A 24568-nucleotide genomic window follows, 5' to 3' on the forward strand; every position below is an offset into this window, starting at 1 on the left:
TGAGGTACACGTTAGGTAGGTCGAAGCTACAGAAGAAGACAGTTTACCTGACGATCGGAAAACAATTATACCATTAAGTTTTACAAAAAAAAGTTTCCTTCAAATTTAAACTGCACGTGGAGCGTAGAGGCTTGACATTACGTAAAACATTAACAAGATTGTCAAACTGACTCAAACCAACCCCAACTCTGTTCAACTCAGGTTTTACAATGCGGGCCGGGGCACGCGATAAAGCAGCTTTTCGTTATTTAGTAAATGGGGTGGAGACCGTCGGGAACCACCCAAAATTATAGTACAACGGAAGTGGTTTTAACTTCTCGCTGCAAGCGAGATGCAATACACCGTCCATGTACCGCCAAAATTATCCATAACTTCGTGCCGTGTCCAGTGTCGCATACTCACCTCAAATAGTGCTAATGATTTGGCTCTTGATGCTACAGTATATAAGTTCGGTGTCTTGGTGCTAATTTTTCGGTGCATATTGCTGAGAAACTAGTCAATAAAAGCAGAGATTCGTGAACGCCTTACATAACATTTTTTTACTGCACAATACCTAACATTCGCAAACAAAAACAGTCAATACCATTGAAATGTTCAAAGGGCAAAACAAAGCAATACTGCGGTCAACAAGCATGAAATGAGTATATCGTACAAAATTCTAACTAAAACAATCACCGAATTCATAAAATTTGGTACGAAAACGTACCAAAAAAGGCCAAGAATTTTTCTGAAACTCTTAGCACACCTTCGAAAAGATAATTTACACAGAAGCATGCAGCCCGCCCATTTTAGCAGACAAAAAGCTCATATAAAAATAGAAAACCCCGCAGAAAAATATACCCAATTAAGCGGCGCAAGTTATCCAAGTACAAAAATTTTCCACTTCGAATTATCAAAAAAAACTGTCCGGATTACAGATCACAGATGATAACAACAGTGAAGATTTCCATTTAAATACTACCCTGACGACTTTATACACACATGGTTGTCTGCCATTTTTACACGGTTGTTTCATTCCGTCGCGGAACAGAACCGTTTAGTGGCATCCGCTCCATCCGCCGCGGACTGAGGTCATTGTAGTAGTCATGATCGGATTCGGGATCACTATGTGTCAGCGGAATATTGCAAGCACTGTCCGTGCTGGCATTGCTGGCCGTGGATGACATCATTCGATATTCGGGATTGTGAACCTGCATCGCGCCCTCTCCGTCCATAAGTGCGGTTAGTTCGCTTGTAGGATAGCCCACTAAAGGCACACGACGCCGCGGGCTGGACTGCGGCATCTTCTCGTATTCTTCCGCCAAACTGGCGTCTTTATCTGAAAAAACGGAAAAAGTCAGACACAAGTCTACGATAGGAACTCTCCAGTCTGTGTTACAATATTAATCACTCGTAAGTTTCAGATTTACCGATACCAACGAAAACAATCATTAAGAATCCGGTCACAAGCAAACGGACAATAATTTACCAACTTCACCTTTTACAAAAACCAAATGAATCAAATAAATAAATGAATCTGCAACCGACGCACCTTTGAGCGGATCTGTGAGATCCAGGTACATTGTCTCAGACTTTGGATCACCACCATCTGCAGGGATTGGGATGAGATACTGGCCATCGGAGTCAAGTATAATCGAGGTGGTCTTTGGCGTCAAGTTTAGAATATCCACATCTATATGTAAGAATATTGTAAAATATTATTCTGATAACTGCAAGGTTTTTCTATCTCAGTTTCATCCAACAGAAAAGACAATCTCATAAGGAAATGGTCCTTACGTTTCCGTAACATTACGGGATCTTGTTCATAACGTGAATGTGGCGGACTGTCCTTTCGTTCAACTGAACGTCCACGATCCAAAAACGGAGCGCTTACATGCGGAAATCGAGCAGCGCTCTGCCTTCCATCGGATATATGGCCGTTTCGGTAGCCATTAGCCATAGGGCGCTATGTAAAATAAATCAAATCAGCATCTACATCCGTGTTTACAACATTCACAATCTGTATATAAAAACCAAGTCTGTTGTAAAAAGTAATTCAGTGGAAGCTAATACAACTTTCAATTTTTTGCGTTAATTTAAGCAGAAGTAGGAACCAGTTAACTCCCACTGCACTAACTGGTAAATGTGAATCATGCCAGAACCTCTTTCGCGAACTTAATTACATATGGGCAGTCGTTTCAATAAATGCAGCTACATACTACCCTTACTTTTAAGGTCCCATCAAGGTAAAGTTGCGTGTCGAAACAGTAGGTCTGTGGGTTAACGTATTCTTCGGCCAAAACTAAACGTTCCGAACCAACATCTTCCATGTCGCGGAACATGCGCTGCTCGTCTTCACGCGTGTAATCCGGCAGGCGCATATAATCATCACCCACTATGACTAGATATCGACCCGGGTCACGGGTCATTTTGGCGAATTCCGAAGCCAGCTCTTGGAAAGTTGGCCGACTTTCGGGAGGAAAACTCCAGCATTTCAGCATCAACATCATGACATCCAGTGTGCAGATCGGCGGCTGCTGTAAGCGTTCACCGCTTTCCAGGAAACTGTATAGTTCTTTAACCGGTATATGCTCATAGGGCTTCTCTCCGTAGGTGAACAATTCCCACACTGTGATGCCGAATGCCCACACATCCGTTTTATGGCTATAGATTCCACGGTCGATGCATTCTGGGGCCAACCATTTCACTGGCATCTAGGAATATACAAAGGTCAAGAGAAACGAAAAAATGGTACTTATTCATTAATTCTTCCGATATGTTTGCTTTTCATTTTCCGATGTTTTCAATTCATGTTAAATAACGCAGTAGACATTTTTTACCCTTCCTCCGTTCGCTTTCATTGATTCTTGATGACAGTCCAGGATTCGGGCCAGCCCAAAATCAGTGACTTTTACCCATTCCGGTCGTTCCACCAGAACGTTGCGGGCCGCCAAATCTCGATGAATCATGTGGCGTTCTTCCAGATATTTCATTCCCTGAAACATGCAACATTAGAAATTGTGAGTTTTCCTCAGAAAAATCTATTTACATTATTACCTTAGCGATCTGTGAGCACCAATTGAGGAAGGTTCGCGACTTTATGCTTTTACGATTTTTCTTGACGTAATCTAGCAGAGATCCCAGCGGAAGTAACTGCGTAATCAGCATTATCTGCGACGTCATGCATAATCCTAGCAGCGACACCAGATGCGGGTGACTCACCGACGCCATCACATGGGCTTCCTGCAAGAACAACGCTTGCGTTTATCCGCGCATTTCTGCAAGCTAAGTTGTTTTGGAGTTACTTACGTCCAGAATTTCTCTTGCGGCACCCACGCCCACGCCTTCCTTAAGAACTTTAATCGCCACAGGGATTTTCAAGTTTTCGCCAGGTGGCAGCCAAAATCCCTGTAATCGAACATGATAAATAAACCCACCCTACAAAACAATGGCGCCCTTTTCTTCGTACTTTGTAAACATATCCGAACGCTCCTTGTCCGAGTTCTCCGCCTCGCCTTAGTTCGCGTTCACTTATCAGCCGCAATTTAGACGTATCCGGCTTATTGTCTGTTGGAGTGTACGGCTCCGTTTCTTCGATACCGGCAAATTTCTCTTGAATTTGGAGTGTAGTCATCTTTATCTGCGCTCGTTTGTGCCGGAAGCAAACGACGATTACGACAAGGACGATTAGCGCTCCCAATGATGTACAAACGCCAATGAGAATAACCTTCGTCTTCTTCGCCCTGCAGTATAGTTAACGAACTTAATCACAAGATTCGCAACAAACCACTGATATTATCGTGCAACTTTCAAGTTACATGGAAATTTATTGTAATTGAAAAAGGTATATATACAAACAAATAAAACAATCACCAAAAGCATAAGAGCACTTACGATATAATATCATCCTTCGTGCACATGCTCTCGGATGGGTCAAGCAAGACCTTAGGATCCGTTGGCTGATTCGTACTGTACACCCTTTCCGCCGGACACTGGTTCGTACAGTTAAACAAATCCGGATGATCCGTATCGTAATAATCACGGTACGATCGGCAGGACACACACTGTGTCGACAACGGTCCGCTGCATCCATGGATACTACAATCTGAACTGCAGGGCCGGCATTGGTTTGTGCGCAAGTCAATGAAATGTGTTGCGCTGGGACACGTTAACTCGCATTTCCCATTAACTCGGAAGTATGTACACTCTTCACAGTTGTACTGCGTGTTGTCACGGCATTTTTTGCAGTAGGAATGACAGGGTCGGCAGACTTTCTTGCCGGCCATCGTGGCCAGTGCGCTACTTTCGTTATGACCAACAAGTGTCTGGAAATGGCGCTCTGGGCATGCCGCATTAGCAGGCAGGCACTGACTCTGCACAGCAGACAACACCATAAACCTCTCCATAGACTGCATTTCTTCTAGTAAACAGTGAAGGCGTGAAACCAGACCACCTACCACGTTCTTGGCGTTTTCACTGATAATTCCAACTTCGCAGGAGTTACATCCTCCCTCGCCAACGTATTGACCAGGTCCTGTGCATCCGTTTGTGCAGACATAACTGCACGGCTGACAGATCTTTTGGAAATCACTATACTTTGATACTGGACAAACAGCCACACAATTCGGCCCATCCCGTACGTTCAAACATTTTGTACAGTTGGCTTCGGTCTACAAAAGTAACCACAAAAATTGTAAGTAAATATTACGAATTAACGTGTTACGAACTGCTAGAGTACGTATTAGTACGTAACAAAACAAAAACGTTTAATGCTATTCATGTCATCGCCTACCGGTCCGAGACAGCCGTCCTGACACTGCAAATGGCACGGCTCGCAAGTCTTATTTCCAGCATGGTACAAATGTTCTGAACTAGATTTATTCCACTCTGAGCAATCATTCAGACAGAAGGATTTGTACACAAAATTGGCACAAGAGAGACACTGGTTTCGTCGCGGTCCCCAGCATCCATCATTGGTGCACTCGGAATGACAGTTTTCTCCAGCTCTTGCTGAAAAAAGCAACGTTAAATAATTTCCCCAGATCAATATACAAGAAAATTTCAGACCTACCACAATCACTCTGTAGTCGATTGTTGCGAATCAAAGGCTTAGAAGGAACGCCGGTGGAAGAGGTAATAGGGCTCTGGCTCGGGCTCAACACTTTACTCCACGCTATATCGCTGGCATAGCACAGTTTTCTGTTTTCCACAATCTTTACCATCCCGGCTTTAATCGTTTTCAGGGAATTCAGTCCTAACGACTGCAGATACTTGTTTCCGACGATTGTTAGTGCCGAATGACTAAATCGCGAAACAAGTTTATTAGTGCGAGAATCAGACAGCGAGATTTCAGTGTGGACAGTAGACAATAGACAACGCCATGTTTTATCTTACTCATCTAACACTCGACCATCAATTGTTTCCAGATTGCGTAAGAAGGACAGATCTGTCATATTTTCATGACTGCCGTCGATTCTCAAATATCCGGTGATTTTTCTAATTGTTGACAACTGCTCCAGTTGTGCTGGTACGACGCCGGGATGAAAATGCATTAGACCTGTGGGCCCGAATTCTGGATATTCGGAAAACGACATCGGCAAAATTTGCAAATTTCCTTCAATGATGGTGCAGTTTTGGAAACGCTGGAGAGTAATATTGGTAATCAGATTGGCTCCACCGAATGCCGCAGATTCTTTTGTAAAACCGGGACATTCTGAAAAATACAAAATTATTTTACAATATTGAATTAAGAGATGTTACAGGAGTGCAACGCACTTTTCGGGCAAGGTCCGTCACATGGGACGCATACACCACCGTCGTCCTTCTCGTATCTACCTTCCGGACATTTTGCGATACAATAGTGATCGTTTCGTAAGAAATTCTGTGGACACTCCTTTACGCAAAGGGTCCCAAAGGCTAGCCTGCCATCCGGATTGGGAATGCTGATATAGTGATCGTGATCATACTTCATCAATGGCGGACACATCTCCACACACCGTCCATCGTTCTCAAATTCGCGACATGCAGTGCACTCTGTGGGGCCCGGACCAACGCAGCCTCCAGCACATTCCTGATGGCAACAGTCTGATGGGTTCGGACCGCGACAGCGATTGTTGCCGCATTGTATGGCACAAACTTCTTTCGTCACTGTCAAAAGATATAGAGAATCATCTTTTTATATAGCAAATTTTATGATAATATTTAAACAAAACATCAACAAAGCGTAAAAGATGCTAAACAGAGACCACCAAATAACGCATAATAACTGGGAAATTAAAGAATTTCAGTTCACGATCTGTACACTATCCCGTAAATACTTTATAAATACTCACACTTTTGACATTGTTCAATTCCGGATCCCCAGCAATAGCCACTACTGCATTTACTATGACAAGGAGGACAAATCAACTTTGCGCTGGGCGTCACAGCCAAAGCCAAACTGTTTTTCGTCTGCAGCAGGTCATCCCAGTGGACGGTATTCATATGGCACAGCTGCGGGTTATCTTTCACATATGCCGATCCATGAGTGATTTCTGCAAATGCAAAAGATTCAAGCAATACCTCTTCAAGATTAACATTTTAAATCAGTACCTCTAAGTTGACCAAGTCCAAGTTCCCGTAATCCCGGATTGATACCCACAAACAAAGCATAATCGCGGCTTCGTTCGTTCACTCCGAATAAGTTTCGACCGCGAACTATGCGCAAATTAGGGAGCGAAAGGACAGATTTCTGAACGTGAGCAATCAGTAAGTAGCCAGTAACTTCTCGTATTTGCTTCAAAAAATCCAAGTCGTAGCCCTCCGGTATATTAGTTAATTCCAAATTTCCTTGGACATATGTGCAGTTGTTAAGGCGCTCCTTCATCTTTCGCATATGAAGGGTGACATTTTCATTGTAGGACAATGCGTTTGAGGAACCAGAACAAACTGAAATAAGATTTAGTTGCTGCTTTACTTGAAGATTTATGGCTAAAAAATGGTGTTCTTGCGAGAAAAAATTCAGATATTCACACATACTTTCAAGGAGAGTGAAATCTGAATCATCAAAAGTACTACGCGAAGTTTCATTTCTTTGTGCTAAAGTTTAATAGTATTACACGTGTTTGTTTACAGTATATAAATTGCACTGATCTGTTCGCGGGATGCTGCGATAACAAGAAGCTTGTATACTAACCGAACTACGGCACTGTAGATGCGCACCAAGAGCAGGCTACTTTACTCAATCACAACTTCCTTTTACTGTTCTATCCATTAATACACGAACTACATAAAATAAATCGTTGAATTTAGGGACGCGAAGAAGATAGGTAGGACCGTAGGTGCATGTCAACATACAAATCGGTAATCTGCATTAGGAGATAACCCTTTTCACCGAAGGTCGTTTTCGGTGTGGCCTTAATCTAAAATTCTACATTTGATAAGCACAATTTCGTGGCTAACTAGAGTACATTTCCAGGCAGTATCGGTAAGTGCAGGTGAGCGAAAATTCGAAACCCATTGCTGAAGAATACCAGCGAGATAAAAACCGATAAGATTCTAAGAGCATCTGAATCCAAAGACACAAACCACCTGCAAATCACACTTTAAGTTGGCACATGCATACAGTACTTCAGCAGCAAGATATTTATCAGCGCCAAGCAATATCAAAGGATTTGGCGGATCCGTGATCTTTTCCTCCTTAATTATAACCATTTTAACGATTAAAATTTTTCAAAATTACTTCCCGTTTGTGTTTTTTTCTGCCCTGTCAAAATTCAGCAGGTAGGTCCAATTAGGAAAAATTCATTCGATCGAAAACAAAACTTTGGCATTTCACATTTCTCAATTTCAATTCTGATGGCTGAAGTGAACTGACCACCAACGATGCCTGCACGGGCTTTGCAATTCAACAATACTCACATGCGAGCTAATAAAATGCAATGTACAGTTGATCGGTCAGCTAGCCTGTTTCATGTTTGTACGAACTGGACTGACCACATTCCATAAATTCCACAAGGCAAATAAGTAGTTTTCACTTCGACCAACCAGATTCATAATCAATTTCAACATTTTCACACACTTTATCAAAGTAATAATACATCACTCTTTCCTCAAAAATATCGAAGAAAATAATAACAAAGGGTACTTCATCTTCCAACTGTTTTTTCAAAGTTGACCGTCGAATCTCACAGTCAGTACAACAAACCTCGTTCTTCCACGGTGACCAGTGCTTCTTGATCGCTACTGATCTCATCGTGACTTTGACTGGTCACAATAGCTCCTTGGACCAATAACAAGAAGATGCAGTAACCAAAGCGCAGAAATATTCTCTCATTAGAGAAATTTCTAAACGTCAACATCATTCCGTTCGGATGACCACTTCACACACCATCAAAATACCATGCTGCGGAACCGGATGGGGCACACTGTGCAAGATTAGTGACAAAAAATACCACTTCCACAACGATTGCTGGCAGTTTTCTCTATAAATATCACTCATTTTGACAAGTGATTTCTGAAATATGCAGTCTACTAATGGAACAGTGACCACAGTCAAGAATGAACTCCTAGTGGGAACCGTAAAAACAAAATACCCGACTATTGAACTTCCGAAACGGTTTGAAACCGTTGCAAAGTGAAGGAAACACCAGTTCTGTACTGCATCAATAGCGCTGTCAAGCGTAACGTGTTTTCTAACGATAGCGCTCATAACTGCATAATATTCCCGGCACGCTACAATTCGCATTACAGTCTGTACTAACCACAATGCACTCTTACAATAGTAAATTTTTGGCAGTTTTTGACTACTGAATGCGTGGTGAGCGTGATTTTTGCCTTATGAGGACTACATATGTACAACATTAGCTTTTTTGTTATACATTACAGAGATTACACAAGATTATGCGGCTAATCTGAAAGTCTGGGTAATTTTTCCGCTATGTCGGGACTTCAATCTTTCAGATGAGCTCAAAAATACCGCACTTTCACGTGGACTACGATACCAGCTCTGCAGGAATTTCTACTCTCTCTCTTTCAGCTTGTACAAGCTAGCGAACTGCGTTGCATTCGTTTTATTCTCTTGGATCGTTTATGCTCTCAAACTTTTCGTGCTATGCTAATACTAAAAATTTGGCGATCCATTACAAATTAAGGCGCACGGTGATATTTACCTAATCAAAGGTAAATAACAAAGTTGAGAAATAACCTTTAATAGTTTCAACTATGAAGTATAGATTTAAACACCGCATACAACTACCGTGTCTCAGTCATTCCCATCTAGAACAGAGTAAACTTAAAAACAAAAGCAACTAACAACAGAAACTAACAATTAGCAAACGAAGTCAGCCGACTCAGCTTTACACATGTATTCTAGTAATGTGTAAAATATGCATAGTGCATACATCTGCTAATGCACTTGTAAATCTTGCTATGGAAAGGCAATTTCGCCCAGGGAATGTACTGTGCGTTGTGGCTTCAGTAAAGTACTCATCGTCAGGGTAAATACAGCCATTAACAATCTTTTATCAGTAGTCGCATGCATTTACAGAGTACGCTGAACATGTCGGGCATTTCCTGACCATGGCGCCATTAACACTCGAAGAAAGCGAGTAAACAGTCATCATTTGGGAGGAAAATAATTACGATCATCCATGATATTCTACAGTACTTTCAGCCTAAGCGCATTTCGCATTTTTGATCTTTCAAAGCCGTATGTACCATAAATCAACGATCACAGTTAAGCTACCTATGCTTTGACGAGTAGATTTTGCACTGAGGAAATCAGAAATTAATTTAGGTTAATTAAACAATTCAATCTTGCTGCGTTTATGCATAAGGCTACAACATACTGTACTGGTAACCGTACGAAAAGAATTCACACCTGACCAATGTTTACCCTGTGCGAATTTGCCATATAGAACAGATCTAAAGTGCGAGCACGAGGACGGCTGTGTGTACATAAGATATAACGTTCCGAAATAAATGCGACAATCCCAATACAGCGTTCTACTGTACAGATTGTTACCATATGCACGCATGTGTGCTTTCTCAAGGCATACAATTGTGATTCCCGATTAGTTCCTTTCCTCTCTGTCTTGTAGAGGGAAATTCGCAACCTGAAACCCCGGCGCTGCAATTGACACCGATTATCTCGATAGCGATCATGAACAAAACTGCGGGGAAAGGAAAAAGAGCAACTGAACAAGCACGGCTCCGAAAATGCCTATTAAATTAGCGTCCAAGCGTTACTCGGCTACCTGACAAACGGTCAGTAAAAACATTTTGTCAACAGTCAGCGCTAGCAACTCCTGTATCCTCACAATAAAATACATATCACCCAGGTAAAATAAGGATACGTTCGATGGCTTCGTGATGCCCAAAGTGATGCGCAGACAGTCTCCGCCAACCTTTTTTATCATTAAAGTACAGGCTTAAGATTAACCTACAAGGTGCCATTTCTCTACCTACAAGGTGCCCATATATTAATTTTCTTTTGAGTATCAGCAAAACTTATGGAATATCATTTTCAGCCATTAGGTTACAATAACACTACTGTATCATCTGTACGAATAATAATTTTTCATATTTTACGTGAAAATCGTATCAGCTGGATTACGGTTCCCCCCATAGTTCGCTCTTGACATATGATCCTCAAGAAATACATTGTCAAACCTGTTGCATGTCAAACACCGCTCAAGTAACTCAATTATAACAGAAGGACGGTAGCTGGAGATCAGCGCAAGTTATTTGATGTAGCACTTCCGATTGTACAGTGCCTATCAAGGGCACGTAGACCCACGTGTTGATGATTTATAAATGACCAAGACTTGTATCGATAAAAAATCAACGTAAAAATATTTCCTTATAAATTCATAAATACTACAACACAGTAATAACGGATATGCAAAGTGGGACTGTGGGATGCCACTCATATAGATATTAGCCGATAACGATGCAGGCGATGATAAGAGAAATATTATTGTCGTCCAAACCGATATAAAAGGCTAGAAGCATGCAGATAATGATTGTGGACATAAGGTAACTTCAAATTTACCTGGGTGTTTGCTTGGCTGGTAAATTTCCAAGCCAGAAATACGAAAGAAGCTTACACTGCAATACTACCTATATAACCAGTAATAAGGTGGAAAGCTGAAGGAATTTCTACGCACCGGCACGGCAGCCGTAACGGCCAATCAAGCTGCAACAGGTAGAAAGATACAGCAGGTACCGTAAAGGCAGGTAGAGCCGTAGAGGCACTACAAAAGGTCGGCCGGGATTTCATAATTGGACTACTGGTCAGACACAGCACCCGGTACCTGCGGCAGACCGTGCTTCGACGTACGTCTAGAGCACGTTTATAAGATACCGCTACTTTGTATCCAAATAATCCAAAGATACTGTACAGGTAGTGCAAACAGAAAAGATTTCACGAATAGTTCTTTAGTTGGCCACAGTCCACAGCGCAGATGCAAGTTATTCATTTCCTTATACACTCTTAATTTTATACGCACGCGCCCATAACTGTAAAAATAAAACATGATGTACTGCGTACCAGACCAACCAGAAACTTGGGAATTTTTGTTTACCACTATCAAATACCGGGAAATCTTTTCGACAAATCATTTCCATACAGAAATAATTCAAATCTGGTAACTTGCTTCAGTATTACGAGTACATCGAATCGCAAAAGGTTAACTTTGTTTTTCCACAAAACTGCAAAAACAGATACGAACAAATAGAAAGTATAATGGCCAGTGCCAACGAGTTAAGAAAAATCGAACATGGGCAACCCAAAATATTATAATATTTCAATTTCATTAATTCAGAAAACTGTACAATGTTTAAAAATTCCATATATCCAAAATAATTATCAGCGCGCATTTGTTAAACTGCTGCTAATATTATGCGAACAGAAGTAGATTTGTCCACTCAGTTATTCCGTATGTACTTCAATTACTTGTTAATTATAAATTCTACAAGTCCATCAAATCCGCGAATTCAAGTGGTGACGGGGGATAGAGTCGGGGTACGCGATGATTGATCTGACATGGCAAGTGTCAATACCGCACTAATTCACACAGGGGACTAACTTTAGTTAACTAATTTCCAAGCCCAGCAAAAAAAGACGCAGTACTTATTAACTCCAAGCGCCTCTTCTCCAATAAAATGTGACTACGTGGCGAAACGGATGGGTTGGAACGCTCACCATAATGGCTTCTCCTTTCTCACTAACAGTCCCAGAACCATGACGCAGCCAAATCGGTACGGAAGATCAACGAATCGTCCAATTAAACTGAAGTTACGCTACATAGCATCCAATTTCAGGTGCAGGGAATACCTCCATGGGGTACACCATTACTTACTTTGCATCCCAAATATTTGAACACCAATATACCTAGAAATTACTGTGTTCGACCGGCATCGTGGCGAGTCTCTTTTGGCAAAGATATACGAGCGGGAATAGACCAGCACCAAACAATCAGAGAAAGTGATGATCAAATTCTCAAGGCGATACCGTCAACGGTGCATACTTGCAGTTCCCTTGCGGTTTGAAAGTTACTTCATTTTCCGGTTTAAACACCATACAAAAAATAGGAATATACAATTAAATTTAAGGTACACCGGCAAAATAAATACTGCACGTTTAACGGTAAATTTGTTAAGTACTTAAATCTATCGCTCTTTACATTTCCGATAAGCTCACATCACTACAGTTGCATCAATGTTTACGAAAAGAAATATACTTCTATAAAACTTTTTTCGAACTTCGTATGATACATTTTATCAAAATTTACATGAAAAGCTCAGTACTCGTTACCTACCCTAGCTGATTTACAAGTACAGTACTTGTTTCAAGTTGTTTGCCAGAATACCATAACTACCCGTAGCTATAATAATTATTGGTCTTTACATAAGCAAAAAATGGCTGTCATTCACATTTGAGCCTAATAACAGTAAGTGTAACCCGACCGCATACAATATAGAATCCACAAGCAATCGTTTCGACTGTCCTCACTGATGGCACAAAAGGTGCACACCCTTTTGTACCTCTCACCGCATATGTGAACTTTTGGGCAAAATACAGATATAAATAAATAAAGTTTTATCACACTATTTGAATCTGCTATACCGGCTACGGCCTATTGATTATGGCCCAACATCGCGCTTTTTTAAGTGAGATAGACTGCAAAAAGCCTTAAGCGCTATTCCTTCTTATGGACGATCGATATCGAGCAAACCCACTGAATGTACATTATTCAAAAAGATCGACGACAACTATACTAAAATACACTGCGCTGTTTCCATTACGGCTGAAAAATTACTATCTGTAAACGCTCTGCTTGAACAGAATCTGGATATTCATCTTTTTCTGACGCAAGCGTAAAGGAAGGGTCTTGTTCCGGATGTTGTAAACTGAATTGTCGGTTAAAGATATATGGGCTATTCGAAAGGCAAGACTTCATCAAGTTCCTACTGAAATTGAGAAATACTGCTGACTGCGAACTCACGAGTGAGAACTGAGAAGTACGGCTGCCGCCGCTATGTCACACTAACGTAAAATGCAGCATTTGTTTGAAAACATGCATGCAGGGATGACACTGACATCTGCGCATAATTTCATAGTAACTATTTCAATGTGTAACATAGTGTTTTCAATGTACGATCTTCCACATGCGAAAAACAGTTCGGTATTCCCAACTGCAAATAACAGAATTCTGTATTGTCGATGGCATATTATAATATACAAGGTCAATTTCATACAGCAATGAAAGAACCATCTGTGGTTCCGCGTCCCGACCGAATCAATGCATGTAGCACTGCCAAAGTTTCCAAAAACATATTGGATATATTTGCACAACCAAACCCAACAGACAACACCCATAAAACAAAATCAATTCATTTTCCACGTTTTGTCAACAAGAAAGACGTAAACGTCAACCACAACCAGTCTCTTGTTGCCAAGCGCCATCGTGCCAGGACGTCATAAATGTGCCGAAAATTTCCGGAACTGTTTTACACCATGCCGGCAATAAAACTGATACCTCTGTAGTCTATCCTTCATTCTGTATATCGACGGCATTATGGCGGTAACTTCGTTACAAAAGTTATTACCTAAATTCAAAAAGTGTATTTTTCCAGAAGCTATTACTTAGCTGCCCACAGTGCCCACAAATGAAGCAGCCCAAAAACATTTATGAACTATAAAAGCAATACCACGATGTAAAGATACGCCATGGTATATCCTTTGCTCCGTGGCAATACCATAGAGAACAATTAAACTTCTCGTTATAGTACTCTATGGTAATGTTATACCATAGTGGAAATATATATCGACGTAAAACGTCCACCCCATCAAACAAAACTACTAGAAATGCTGGAAATCTAAAAAAAAACTTCCGAAAAAACTGCAAATTATTGCTCAGTCTTCGCCCACTACAACAGGTTACAATCCATCCGCTGCTTCATTTTTTTACATACGACTTACGAGTATCCATTCAGGACCAGTATAAACCAGTGGCGGATCTACGTATATAAGTTTAGTTTAGTTTTACAACATATAATAATAACGCGATGTTGTTTAAAGACGCTGCCATGGTATAAAATTTGCGGACTAACGTTAACTGTTGCGCATTATTATTATAGCCAGAGGCTCAGAGCAAGTCCACCCTTTCCACCCTGGCCAGAGTTTCAGTTAGCCGATCCATATTCACGCCTCTAAAATAATACTATATGCAGTCAGTACCGCGATAACTACGATAAGCCGGCCACAAAGATTACAAAAAATGTAGCGAAATAATTTTAGCGCTAGTATATTTGCACATTAAAATTTTATAACAATCACAATAATAACAAAGGCTGTTAAATAAGTTCCACCATAAAGAAAAGCATGTTTCTGCAGCGCTAATACTTGCTATCGTAAAACTGGTTCTAAATCTAAAACAGGCTTTTTTGTTTCCTTCTAATAAGACCATTTTTCCATCGGGAAACAGCTTCGTGACTCAAAAATTAGTTGATCAAAATGCGCAATACCAGTACATAAATTCAGGCGACAAATTGAAGTTGAGTTTTACTTATCTAATTCCGCACTGGAGAGCCATGCGCTTTTGCAACACTCAATTAAAAATATGATGTGACCAAGAGGGACAGGACAGCACTAGCAGTGGCTCCGGTTCTATGATAAATAAATACCCAAAATCAACCACTACATAATACGTAACTTCTCGCGAAAGATTCACGCCACATCTAAAAGCAATTTACTTTGCATAATCTTGCACTTGCTATTTGAAAGCACCACTAGAAAATCACTCTCTTTAAAAAACGATACCATTAACAATTTTTGTGACAGTAGTTCCTGTTAAGTATCAGGCGGATTCTGGGTGTGGCCCACATACCGGCACCGTTTGTGGTCGCCTCTGCCAACTTAGAGCTTACGCTTTTTTAATTTTCTGTAGCTGTTTAGCGCTTTCAATCTGGAACAGTATGTACAATACAAACAAATTCCCAAATAGAATCGAACATCCAAGCATACGCTGAATGCAAATACTGACCGCCAAGATTTGGACGTTTTATTGCTTACGCTTTAATACACCAGTCTTGCAGCTTGTGCAACGCTATAAACTTTATACGAGTCTTTTATTTTCCCTATACAAACAAGTGACAAAAATACCTTTGTTCAACCAGATAAATTATCTTGCACCTTTCTGTTCGCGCAGCTGGTCAAGTGATGTAAACCAGCGCGTGGAATTCACGCAGTGGTCATTTTTCCCATGTACATGTACCGCGCATAGACAAGCGTATACGCTAAGCGGCAAGAATTGTGGCCTGTCTGCCAAAATTTTGAGGAGTTGGTTACTGCGCCAACTACAACTGGAAGGGGCCAGTCGGCAACTGCACTGCACTACACCACACTGACCAAATCCAAATCGGCGCCTACAGGCATCTCTTAGGAAAATCTATTCCAGTCTCATATTTCTCATGACAAGACAAAGATATGGATGCAGCCATCCTTGTATGCCGAGCAGCAAATAACAGATTACAGTCAAGATTGAATTCCACCAGATTAAACGGCTAATTTGTAGACATACTAATTAGGCACCTTGCTGACCGCAATATTCGTCAACCAAAACAAAAATTTTCAGAACACTTCTGCGCATCAGAATCGATACCACTGTTTTTTACCTTTTGATACGAAATCGACAAAACTATCGTTATATCGCATTTTCATTTAACACGAAAATTTCGCCTGCGATTCAATTACGAACAATCTCACAAATAAAAATCCAGATTTGAAAACAAAAAGAAATCTAACCGATTCGCAATTAAAACCTACGAATCTATACAAATATAGGTCAGCGCATCACCATTTCTGATCACTGTGTAAAGTGAAAATTCAGAATATATTATTCACTCTAAATGCCATAACCAGAATACTTTTGATGTAAAAGCAGCTGGATGGTTTTTGATGGCAACGATAAACGACAAGGTTTGTGTGGTATAAAGATCCATCTGACACCACACAAACCGACCGTAACAAAGTCAACAACGCTCAGATCAAAGTACAAACAGCTAAGCGAAACCTAAACGATAATAACGTACCGGATCCTCAGTTTTTACCGAGTTGTAATACACACAGTACATACTCGGATCAGTTATCAAGAGAACAGTGAAATACACCACTTGATCAACGATAAAATTGATGTCTTTCTTTTAAATAAAAGTTCACAGGTGTTACAATCTGCAATACCTTTTTCGGGAACAGGCTGCAGTGGCCGTCCTAGAGATTCGCTTCCTTGAACCAACGCCAAGACGAACAATGTCTGGAGCGCCATCGTCAATAAGAACGGATAATGCCAATCCATATCACGTTTAGCGTAATCTGCTGATCATCAGCTGGCTTATTTTATCCTTTGATCAGATTGCGTAACGTTATCCAATTTGAAGTGGTCTGTGGACATCGTCCGTTTCGAACGCGCTGGTCTCGCTTTCGCAGTGATATCGATCCGTACAGGACGTCCGCAATTCTTCCGTGAGTTCACTCAATTCTTCGCCAAAACGATACTTTTTCCGGACCCTAAAACGATCTAAAATTGCGTAAGGAAATCTAATGCATTACTACGCTTTACGAACATCCGCCAGAAGTACAGAATCTTGTCATAATTCATAGGAAATCAACTTTTGCTAAGATGGTATACTGTATTTCCATGACAGTTACTGTAAATCAGGCTTACTACGGCGAAGTTGGACTTTAACTACGGCGGTAAACTACGTACTGGGAATAATGCAACAGCAGCAAGCTGGGTAGTACTTAGGCCTCGTCTCGAATTCAAGGCGAATCTAGATTTGGTATGGTTGCTCAACCGCACGAGGTGGCTGTACGCAGTGGCCACGCCTACAGATACGGTACGCGAAGCCACCTCGCGAGGTGGAGTTGCTGTATCGCAACAAGATTCGCTTTGAATTCGGGACAAGGCCTTACTTACTAGTAATCTACGTTGGGTGAAAGCAATGATTGGACATTTTCTTTGGTCCCGCCCGAAGGCGAGACCACAAGAAGAGTACACCGCACGGCGCACACTGCAGTGACTGCATAGACTCCATAGAGCCTTTGCTTCGGTTCGCTTTGTTTAGTTTGATATGACTATGGTGAGCGGCTGAACGATGAGATCACAACAGTACGTAACTGACTTACAAGTTGAGTACCGACGTGTGGTTGAATCTGCTGTCTGCGGAAGTGTTTTTGAAACTTTTTTTCCGCATCTTGGCCTCAAACGATCTGATTTAAAAACTAGTGGTGGTTGTTAACCACATCATGGCACCGAGCGCGAGTGCCGGTCCGCTGGGAATGTTAAACTATGAATCGACATGGCGCACCGCGAACCAGTTCTGATGGCGCTTTTCGGGGATGGTGTAGCCAGCGTACATGTAATATAAGCTCGCTGGTGCAAGTTTTGCGCTGGCGTGTTCCAGTCTATTGTTACGATCCCGTGATCTACTGTCAATCTGGGAAACTACATTCAGTAAAACACTACAGAACACTACATTAGGAAAACATTCAAAAAAGATTTCGCTGTAGATAAAAACAAATGGTTTTCATCGAAATTCTGACCAGAAAATTTCGTGCTAAAGTATTAACGACACCAAGTATTATTGCGCGCTTCCAGTACCATTAGAAAACGATGTTAATGACATCCTTGAAACAGCGCGTACGCTATGAAATACCACTGCCAATGGAAATAAAATTTGTGGAATTGGAAAAGCGTGACTGACACTTTTCGTGGGAGACAGACAAACTCTGCTACGGGAAGCGCATACTCTGCTATGGAATGCTATGAATGCGTTTATCGCTTGACGAAGGCATAGAGTAGCACCTCGCGCTTCGCGCTCGGTGCAGATTAGCGACGCTTTACGAGTTAACTTTATATGCACTGAGAGCATCCAATTTGTGGGTTTTATTAGAACTGACTTGCGATAGAGATCCTTTGGGTGGCCGGGTTGGTAATAACCCCTTGACCGTTACATTCAGGAACTAGGGCATTTAATTGGGGAGGTGCTTCTACCGGTTTTCTCAAAAAGCGTCTCAGTACGGAAAGGTCTGAGAGGTCACAGCTCTCGTGATAACTATCATGTCAAATTTAAATTTCCATAGCACGATCACTTGCGGCGCATTTTGCTCGGGAGCAAATCGCACTAGGTACATTTGTTTTTGTTCGGTACTGATGCACTCACTTTTTATGTACTTATTATGTACAGGTCGGCTTGCCCTTTTTTGCGGCGCCAAAAAGTTGCCTTGTTGTCAATTACGTGACACTTTGATTGTTTTCGTGAAATTTTGAACTGCATGTACCGACGATCTTGAATTGTACCAACCACAGGACAATAAAGGCTGATACACATTTAGCGGGTGCAGTACTGTACAGTGACACCAGTGCCGCTCTACAACAGTGCAGACTGCAGACTACTGCGCTATAGTAGAGCAGTTATTAATGTAGTGCTTGCTGTATTATTCCAGATAGTTAACAAACTTATTCAATATTCTACAGAAACGAAAAGATGGTTAATTGTAAAAATCCAAAATCAATGGACTAAAATACCTTACCGAGCATGATGACGAAAAATGAACTTCTTGTGCATGACTATCAATTTGAAACTTACCGCGCTCGACAATTTTTACACATCGCATTCGCCGAACATAACTCGTATTATAGATTTGCCAGTCGATCAAGATGAGAATTTCTATTTTTGCAAACTTCTCCAAAGGCTACCCAAGACTCTGTGGCGTTTTTCAGTTCAACGCATTTACTCGTTTCAAAAACAAATCTCGGCAACAAGAATTTCTACCGCATCAACTAATGACTTCTCAAAGCAGTGCGATAAACGCCAGGAATAAAACAAACGGGAATTCAAAGGGAACAAAACTACAATCCGAAAACATACAGTGGTAAAAATTAACATCAATTCTATCTTTCATAATCTATCACCCAGAAGAAATGCAACGACAATGCCCGTCAAGGCCTAGTGCGCGGCGATCCCGGCTGTCTCAGAGCCCCGTCCCGTGTAATGTTTATGCGAGATGGAGCGCTTCGCTTCTGCAACGAGGCAGAAGTTTTCAGGTAGCCGGGCGTCGGAAGAGGTTCCATCGAAAACACTCTGATTCCCAGGTAATCTCGGATTTCCAAACAAGTTCTAACAGAGTACACACAAAGATCCAACGTAGCATGAATCTGTGAAGAAGAAATACTGAATCATAATGAGCAAGTGATCCTGGCATCCTGCTCAATCATCGGTGCACTCACAACACATGCCCACAGCAACCAATATTCCGGAATGAACTTCAAAATATTCCAGTAATCGCGAGCAATCATAAGTAATGGAACAGCGTAAACTGTATCGAATAGTCGCATCTCGCTCTGTGTCATGTGGGCTATCTACAACATCCGAACAATCCGATATCAATAAAACTGCTAAACAAATAATATATTTACTCACAAAACATCTGCGAAAAAGGGGATTCGAGTTAAAATTACTGCTGCAACTTCCGCCTTCCCCGAAGCAAATACACTAACAAAGCGTTTAATCACCACTGACCGACTGTGTCTGATTTAACAAATGCCTACCTGCTTAAACAACCTAGATCATCTATTTATTAAACGCTCAAAAATTATCGCGAAGCTTCAGTACTTCGTACTCATAATGAAAGGAACTCACATATCACCGTGTTCTTTGAATTTTACATATTTTCACAACGAGTGCAACAGGAAAACAATCACGGGCTAGCATTTCGGAGTAGCAACACGATTACGAAGCGGAAATTCTCCCGAGCACACCCAAACTTCCCAGAAAGGGCTTTACCAAACTTAGAATGTCAAACTTACCACTAATCGACATGTCACTTTAGCCAACACCATTCCAAACGCAAAAATATACACCAACAAATTCTGTTCCACTTCCTCGGAATGGTTAAACAAATAGTACGCTTGCCACAGCACCAAAACCAATGGGAAGAACGGAGCAATTATACTCATATTCTGTGATAAGAAGAAGTATGATAAGAAACTTCGCATGATATAAAAGGAATCACTCAAGTATCCCACAATTCAACCTACACCAACCGCCGAGCCATTCCGTCCAGGTCCACCGGCAAGAATAATGCACGCTTTATTCCAGCAGTTTAGCACAACACCAATGGCAAATATCCAATGCGTTATATCGCCAAGTACTATTCCTGTGCTGAATATCTGCAAAATAAAAGAAATAAAAAAGGAACTTGTTTCAAAATCACGCCGTCAAGTTAAGTTCATACCTCAGTTTTCCAGATAGATGTTCCGCCAAAAAAAGTCACAATGTGGAGCATCATACAAACATACTGTATTTCTGTCACATCGAACCTAACAATAAGAAATAATTATAACATAATTTACACTGACTGCGACAGCCACCAGAAAAAAATGTGGGTTGAAGATTTTTTTTAATCACTGATCATCTGCTCTTCACAGACCGATAACAGTAGCAAGCTCAAAATGTCAGCATTGAGATGCTTTCAAAATACTTCTTTCAAAATGTTTTCATGGTATACTTCAAAATAATGAAGTTCAAAATGTTATACATCACCGGATAAAAATCGATGAAAACGCAGACTGGGATTAATTTCATAATATTACATAGCCAAAATGGTCTGCGAAGATAAGTTAGAGCGCCGGGAATCGAGAGTGAGGATTTAGTAAACCAGTTGAAAAGCACTGCGGCTACTTAGTACTCACACTCCAAACTGCAGGCTTCCGGTTACGTAAGTCTGCCAGTGTGCAACGTAAAAAATGGCAATAGCGGAGAAGACGAAAAAGATGGTCCATAGGGGTTCTTCCCCCAACTTCAGTGTGATGCAAATGCCCACAACCACAAAAACTACCCAAACATTACAAAGACAAATGAACTACCATGCGCATCAATCTTCCGGAATGTGAGCTGGGCTTACGAGTGGATAATGCGTCACATCCATGATCGAATAATTCGCCAAGCGGCGAGCTGGTATTTGTTCGTCTTGCATGCTTCCCATCTATCGCATCCAGCGTTTGATAAATAAAAATCCCCGTACAACATAACATATAAGTCCATGCAGGCGCCTGTAATGCAAAACTTCGTCAGATGTGCTCCACGTTTTTAAAAGACAAAAACAGCTGATAAAATTCTCGTTCATTACTGCTGTGGAGGTACACTCCCCGTAATATGGTGAAAACAGTCCGCTGACACTACAGCAAAATGCACGACTACACTGGATGTTTCTTACCGAGATCTTGGCATCCGGACTGTAATACACCAGTACGAGTGTGGTAATAAGGTTTACAGCAAGTCCCACCAGCGTTAGCGCGTTCGCATGGATATACACCGGGACTTTCAATTCCACCCATATCCACCATGGGTTCAGATATTTGTCCAAAAACGAATTGTTTACACACGAATATTTATGCTCTTTCAACTTAAGCAGCTGCTGGCTGTTCAATACTGGCTGCAAACCAGCCATTCTCAATTAAACCGCATGAATAACTAACAAATCTGAGGGTCCCCAACAAAATACTGCTCCAAACAAAATAATCCAAAAAACATAAGCAGGAACATCTAAAAAACTACAATATGGTTATTATTTTGGTTGTGAAATAAAAACAGGTGAGTAACATGATACGGTGAACCTAGGCCATCTTCTCGCCTCAAGTTGTGTTCACAACTTCGTACCGTGATTCACTGCTTTCACTCTATGGCACACGTACTGTATAAGGATTGTACGATAGTGCGGCCGTACAAGACAAATGCGACCTTCTGAATGTATGACTCATTCCGCGTAAAGCTGGCAATAATGAGGCCGATTTTATGAATGGGATTCTGTGATCAATCCACTGCAAAAAGCAACCTCCTTACTTTTTTGGTCACTTTTTGAGATGTCGCTAAAAATCACAAAATCATAGTAAACCAATGCAAGGCTCTATTAATGCAATATTTAACACTGTATGTAGGCATAGCTTGTGCCGCAGATTGCAAAGGTAACAAAGCTTGCGCCTACTATCCTATACGAATCACCGATTGACCATTATACCTACTTCTATAAGTATGTACTTAACATGCGTTAATTGTACATGTAACTTAATCGACCGGAGCGTAGCGAAGGTCCTCTATATTCAAAACTAATGCATTAATTGATTTCTGTCCGTTACGCAAACCCGTTACGGAAGTTCGTTACGGAAGTTCCTTACGAAAGTCTGTTACGGAAGTGCGTTACGGAATTTGTTTAACGAAGTAACCCTATGAGGTCACGCTGCAGACCGTTACGACGTCACTTCCGCCAGTGCCTGTAACGTCACTGCTGGCTTTATACAGCGGGCCTGTATTGCTGGATTTATGCCCGTTACGCTGGCAACACTCGATGCACAAATAAATCCCATGCTACTGCGTAAATGTACACGAGTGAAAGGCAATAATGGCCTCCGGCAAACGTATCCTCTTGGAATATTTTTCTGCATCCCCTCCACCGCCATCGGCAGGATAGTAATGTATTTCTGCAAAAATTAGCCAACGGTTGCGTAGCCCGATGGTACGTATCCACTGATGATTATATTTCAGCAAAATCAAAGAACCGGTTTTGGAGCCCGCACTTTTGGTTCGGCGATTGCGTCCAACACGGTTCAGTCAACTAAAAGCTCGAAATTTAAATTTTTAGGAGTACACCAGCTCTTCGACATCTGAACCGTACTCAACGTAACTGCCGACCCGCAGTCAACCGTTACCACTGGTCTCCAAAACCGGTTCTCTAATTCTGCTGAAATTTGATTATCAACGGCTACATAACAACTGCTCCATTAGTCACCCTTCATAAGCCCCACCAGCGTTAATCAAAAGCGTTACCAAGATAAAAAGCCAAACAGTCACAGTTTCGGCAAACGGTAACCGTGTACAGAAACAATACGAAACTACTACCATCGGAGGTAGTAGATGGCTTTGGTGATTTTTGCCGGTCATGCACGCCAAAACACCTGTTTTCTTTTGCATTCTGTCAACCCCGGTCTACGATAAAACATTTCACCTTTAGCGACGCCTTATATACGTTATCTTCGCAAAATTGATCCCAGTATAAGACTCGTAGCTTTTTCTGTGAATTCGGAGGTGAAATATGTACAAGTAACTTGGTCTGGTGAGTGTGAAAACTTTATTTTCATCAAAATTATTATTAAAAAAGCGCTTCCATAACTACCTCACTTTTTCTCATATTCCGGAAATAAGTGAGAGATTGCTGAATAAGATAGCCACTCACTTACTGCGCATGCGTACAACTGAGTGACCGGAAGATGAAACCATACATTCAAAGTGACCGGAATACCTATGAGAAATAACGAAGTATAAAAGTCGCTGATCGTTTTTGAACAATTCGAACACTAGCTTTTCCGCTCCTCCATCTTCGCAGTTCCCCGTATGCAAATAAAGTATCCCTACCACTACCAGTAGGGTTTAATATTTTACGGTACGTAGCGTACACGTAAATTATGTCTTAACGCGGAATTGATTTCTCTCCCTTTTTGCCCATATCTTTCAGAACGATACTTTTGAGTGAAATGTAATTTGCAACAAATTTTAAAGATAACATTGCAAGAAAATAAACTACTTGTAAGTTGTAGTACACTGTACAGTAACTTTGAAGCATGTATTTATCAGATGTGCTTTTTCCGTCAGCACATTGTGTGGTACATCTTGTGCAAGGGGGGCTATATAGCCACCGCAGCGGGAATTTCGTTCAAGCTTCGCTCCGGTCTGCCAATGCACGCCAATGTGCATTTTTCTAGTTTAAACTTTTTTATTTAAGAGTTCCTACGAGTAGGTTTAATTTATTGCAGTTGAATTACAAATAGTGCGGTAGTATCAAGATAAATAAGAACACTGGGAACAAGGTACACTAAGAATTAATCACTCATTTACGTAAGTACAATTATTTTCGTGCTGTGCCTGTATGTGTGCATATTTTTTATCACTTCGCCGCGGAAGGAATGAAATTATAAAGCAAGGTTGCAAAACAAATGTAATAAGGTCTCGTTTTTTAGCGACACACCTAACTGAAAGATGGCGTAAATTTTGA

At 41.2% G+C, this 24568-nt stretch overlaps 2 protein-coding genes across 4 annotated transcripts; both read right to left on the bottom strand.

Annotated features, from left to right (window-relative positions):
• Window positions 1-524: 524 nt before the first annotated feature.
• Window positions 525-17215, bottom strand: LOC129588700 (epidermal growth factor receptor-like). Of its 3 annotated transcripts, XM_055483042.1 has the most exons (18): window positions 10630-11034; window positions 8165-8441; window positions 6571-6906; window positions 6312-6512; window positions 5755-6126; window positions 5374-5692; window positions 5051-5280; window positions 4772-4989; window positions 4437-4649; window positions 3874-4352; window positions 3449-3722; window positions 3289-3387; window positions 3037-3222; window positions 2820-2975; window positions 2208-2693; window positions 1777-1945; window positions 1532-1672; window positions 525-1318 (listed from the first exon to the last, which is right to left on the bottom strand). In XM_055483042.1, exons 2-18 carry the CDS (start codon window positions 8319-8321, stop codon window positions 999-1001), a joined length of 4356 nt encoding a protein of 1451 aa, XP_055339017.1. In that variant the 5' UTR covers window positions 8322-8441; window positions 10630-11034; the 3' UTR covers window positions 525-998. The 3 variants fall into 3 exon arrangements, with proteins under 3 accessions (XP_055339017.1, XP_055339018.1, XP_055339019.1); XM_055483043.1 differs by lacking the exons at window positions 8165-8441; window positions 10630-11034 and adding an exon at window positions 16703-17215; XM_055483044.1 differs by lacking the exons at window positions 8165-8441; window positions 10630-11034 and adding an exon at window positions 7154-7276.
• Window positions 17216-19189: 1974 nt separating this feature from the next.
• On the bottom strand, window positions 19190-22176 carry LOC129588694 (cholinephosphotransferase 1-like). Its single transcript, XM_055483037.1, has 8 exons — window positions 21740-22176; window positions 21428-21575; window positions 21216-21357; window positions 20759-20843; window positions 20562-20693; window positions 20331-20483; window positions 19752-19883; window positions 19190-19679 (listed from the first exon to the last, which is right to left on the bottom strand). The coding sequence occupies exons 1-8, from the start codon at window positions 21971-21973 to the stop codon at window positions 19464-19466; spliced, it is 1242 nt and encodes a 413-aa protein (XP_055339012.1). The 5' UTR covers window positions 21974-22176; the 3' UTR covers window positions 19190-19463.
• Window positions 22177-24568: the final 2392 nt, after the last annotated feature.

The sequence above is a fragment of the Paramacrobiotus metropolitanus genome, unplaced genomic scaffold (genome assembly GCF_019649055.1).
Source record: "Paramacrobiotus metropolitanus isolate TYO unplaced genomic scaffold, Prichtersi_v1.0 Parri_scaffold0000030, whole genome shotgun sequence".
In the NCBI taxonomy this organism is placed as follows: Eukaryota; Metazoa; Tardigrada; class Eutardigrada; order Parachela; family Macrobiotidae; genus Paramacrobiotus; species Paramacrobiotus metropolitanus.

Bases quoted from the DNA above. Each gene is read 5' to 3' on its own strand.
- LOC129588700 (XM_055483042.1), bottom strand. From the start codon at position 8,321: ATGATGTTGACGTTTAGAAATTTCTCTAATGAGAGAATATTTCTGCGC. The intron at 6,127-6,311 runs GTGAGTATTTAT...ATCTTTTGACAG, and splicing joins AATTGAACAATGTCAAAAGT to TGACGAAAGAAGTTTGTGCC. The intron at 3,723-3,873 runs GTAAGTGCTCTT...ACTATACTGCAG, and splicing joins ACGAAGGATGATATTATATC to GGCGAAGAAGACGAAGGTTA.
- LOC129588694 (XM_055483037.1), bottom strand. From the start codon at position 21,973: ATGGCTGGTTTGCAGCCAGTATTGAACAGCCAGCAGCTGCTTAAGTTG. The intron at 21,576-21,739 runs GTAAGAAACATC...TTTGCATTACAG, and splicing joins GTCCGGATGCCAAGATCTCG to GCGCCTGCATGGACTTATAT. The intron at 20,484-20,561 runs GTAGGTTGAATT...TTCTTATCACAG, and splicing joins GGAATGGCTCGGCGGTTGGT to AATATGAGTATAATTGCTCC.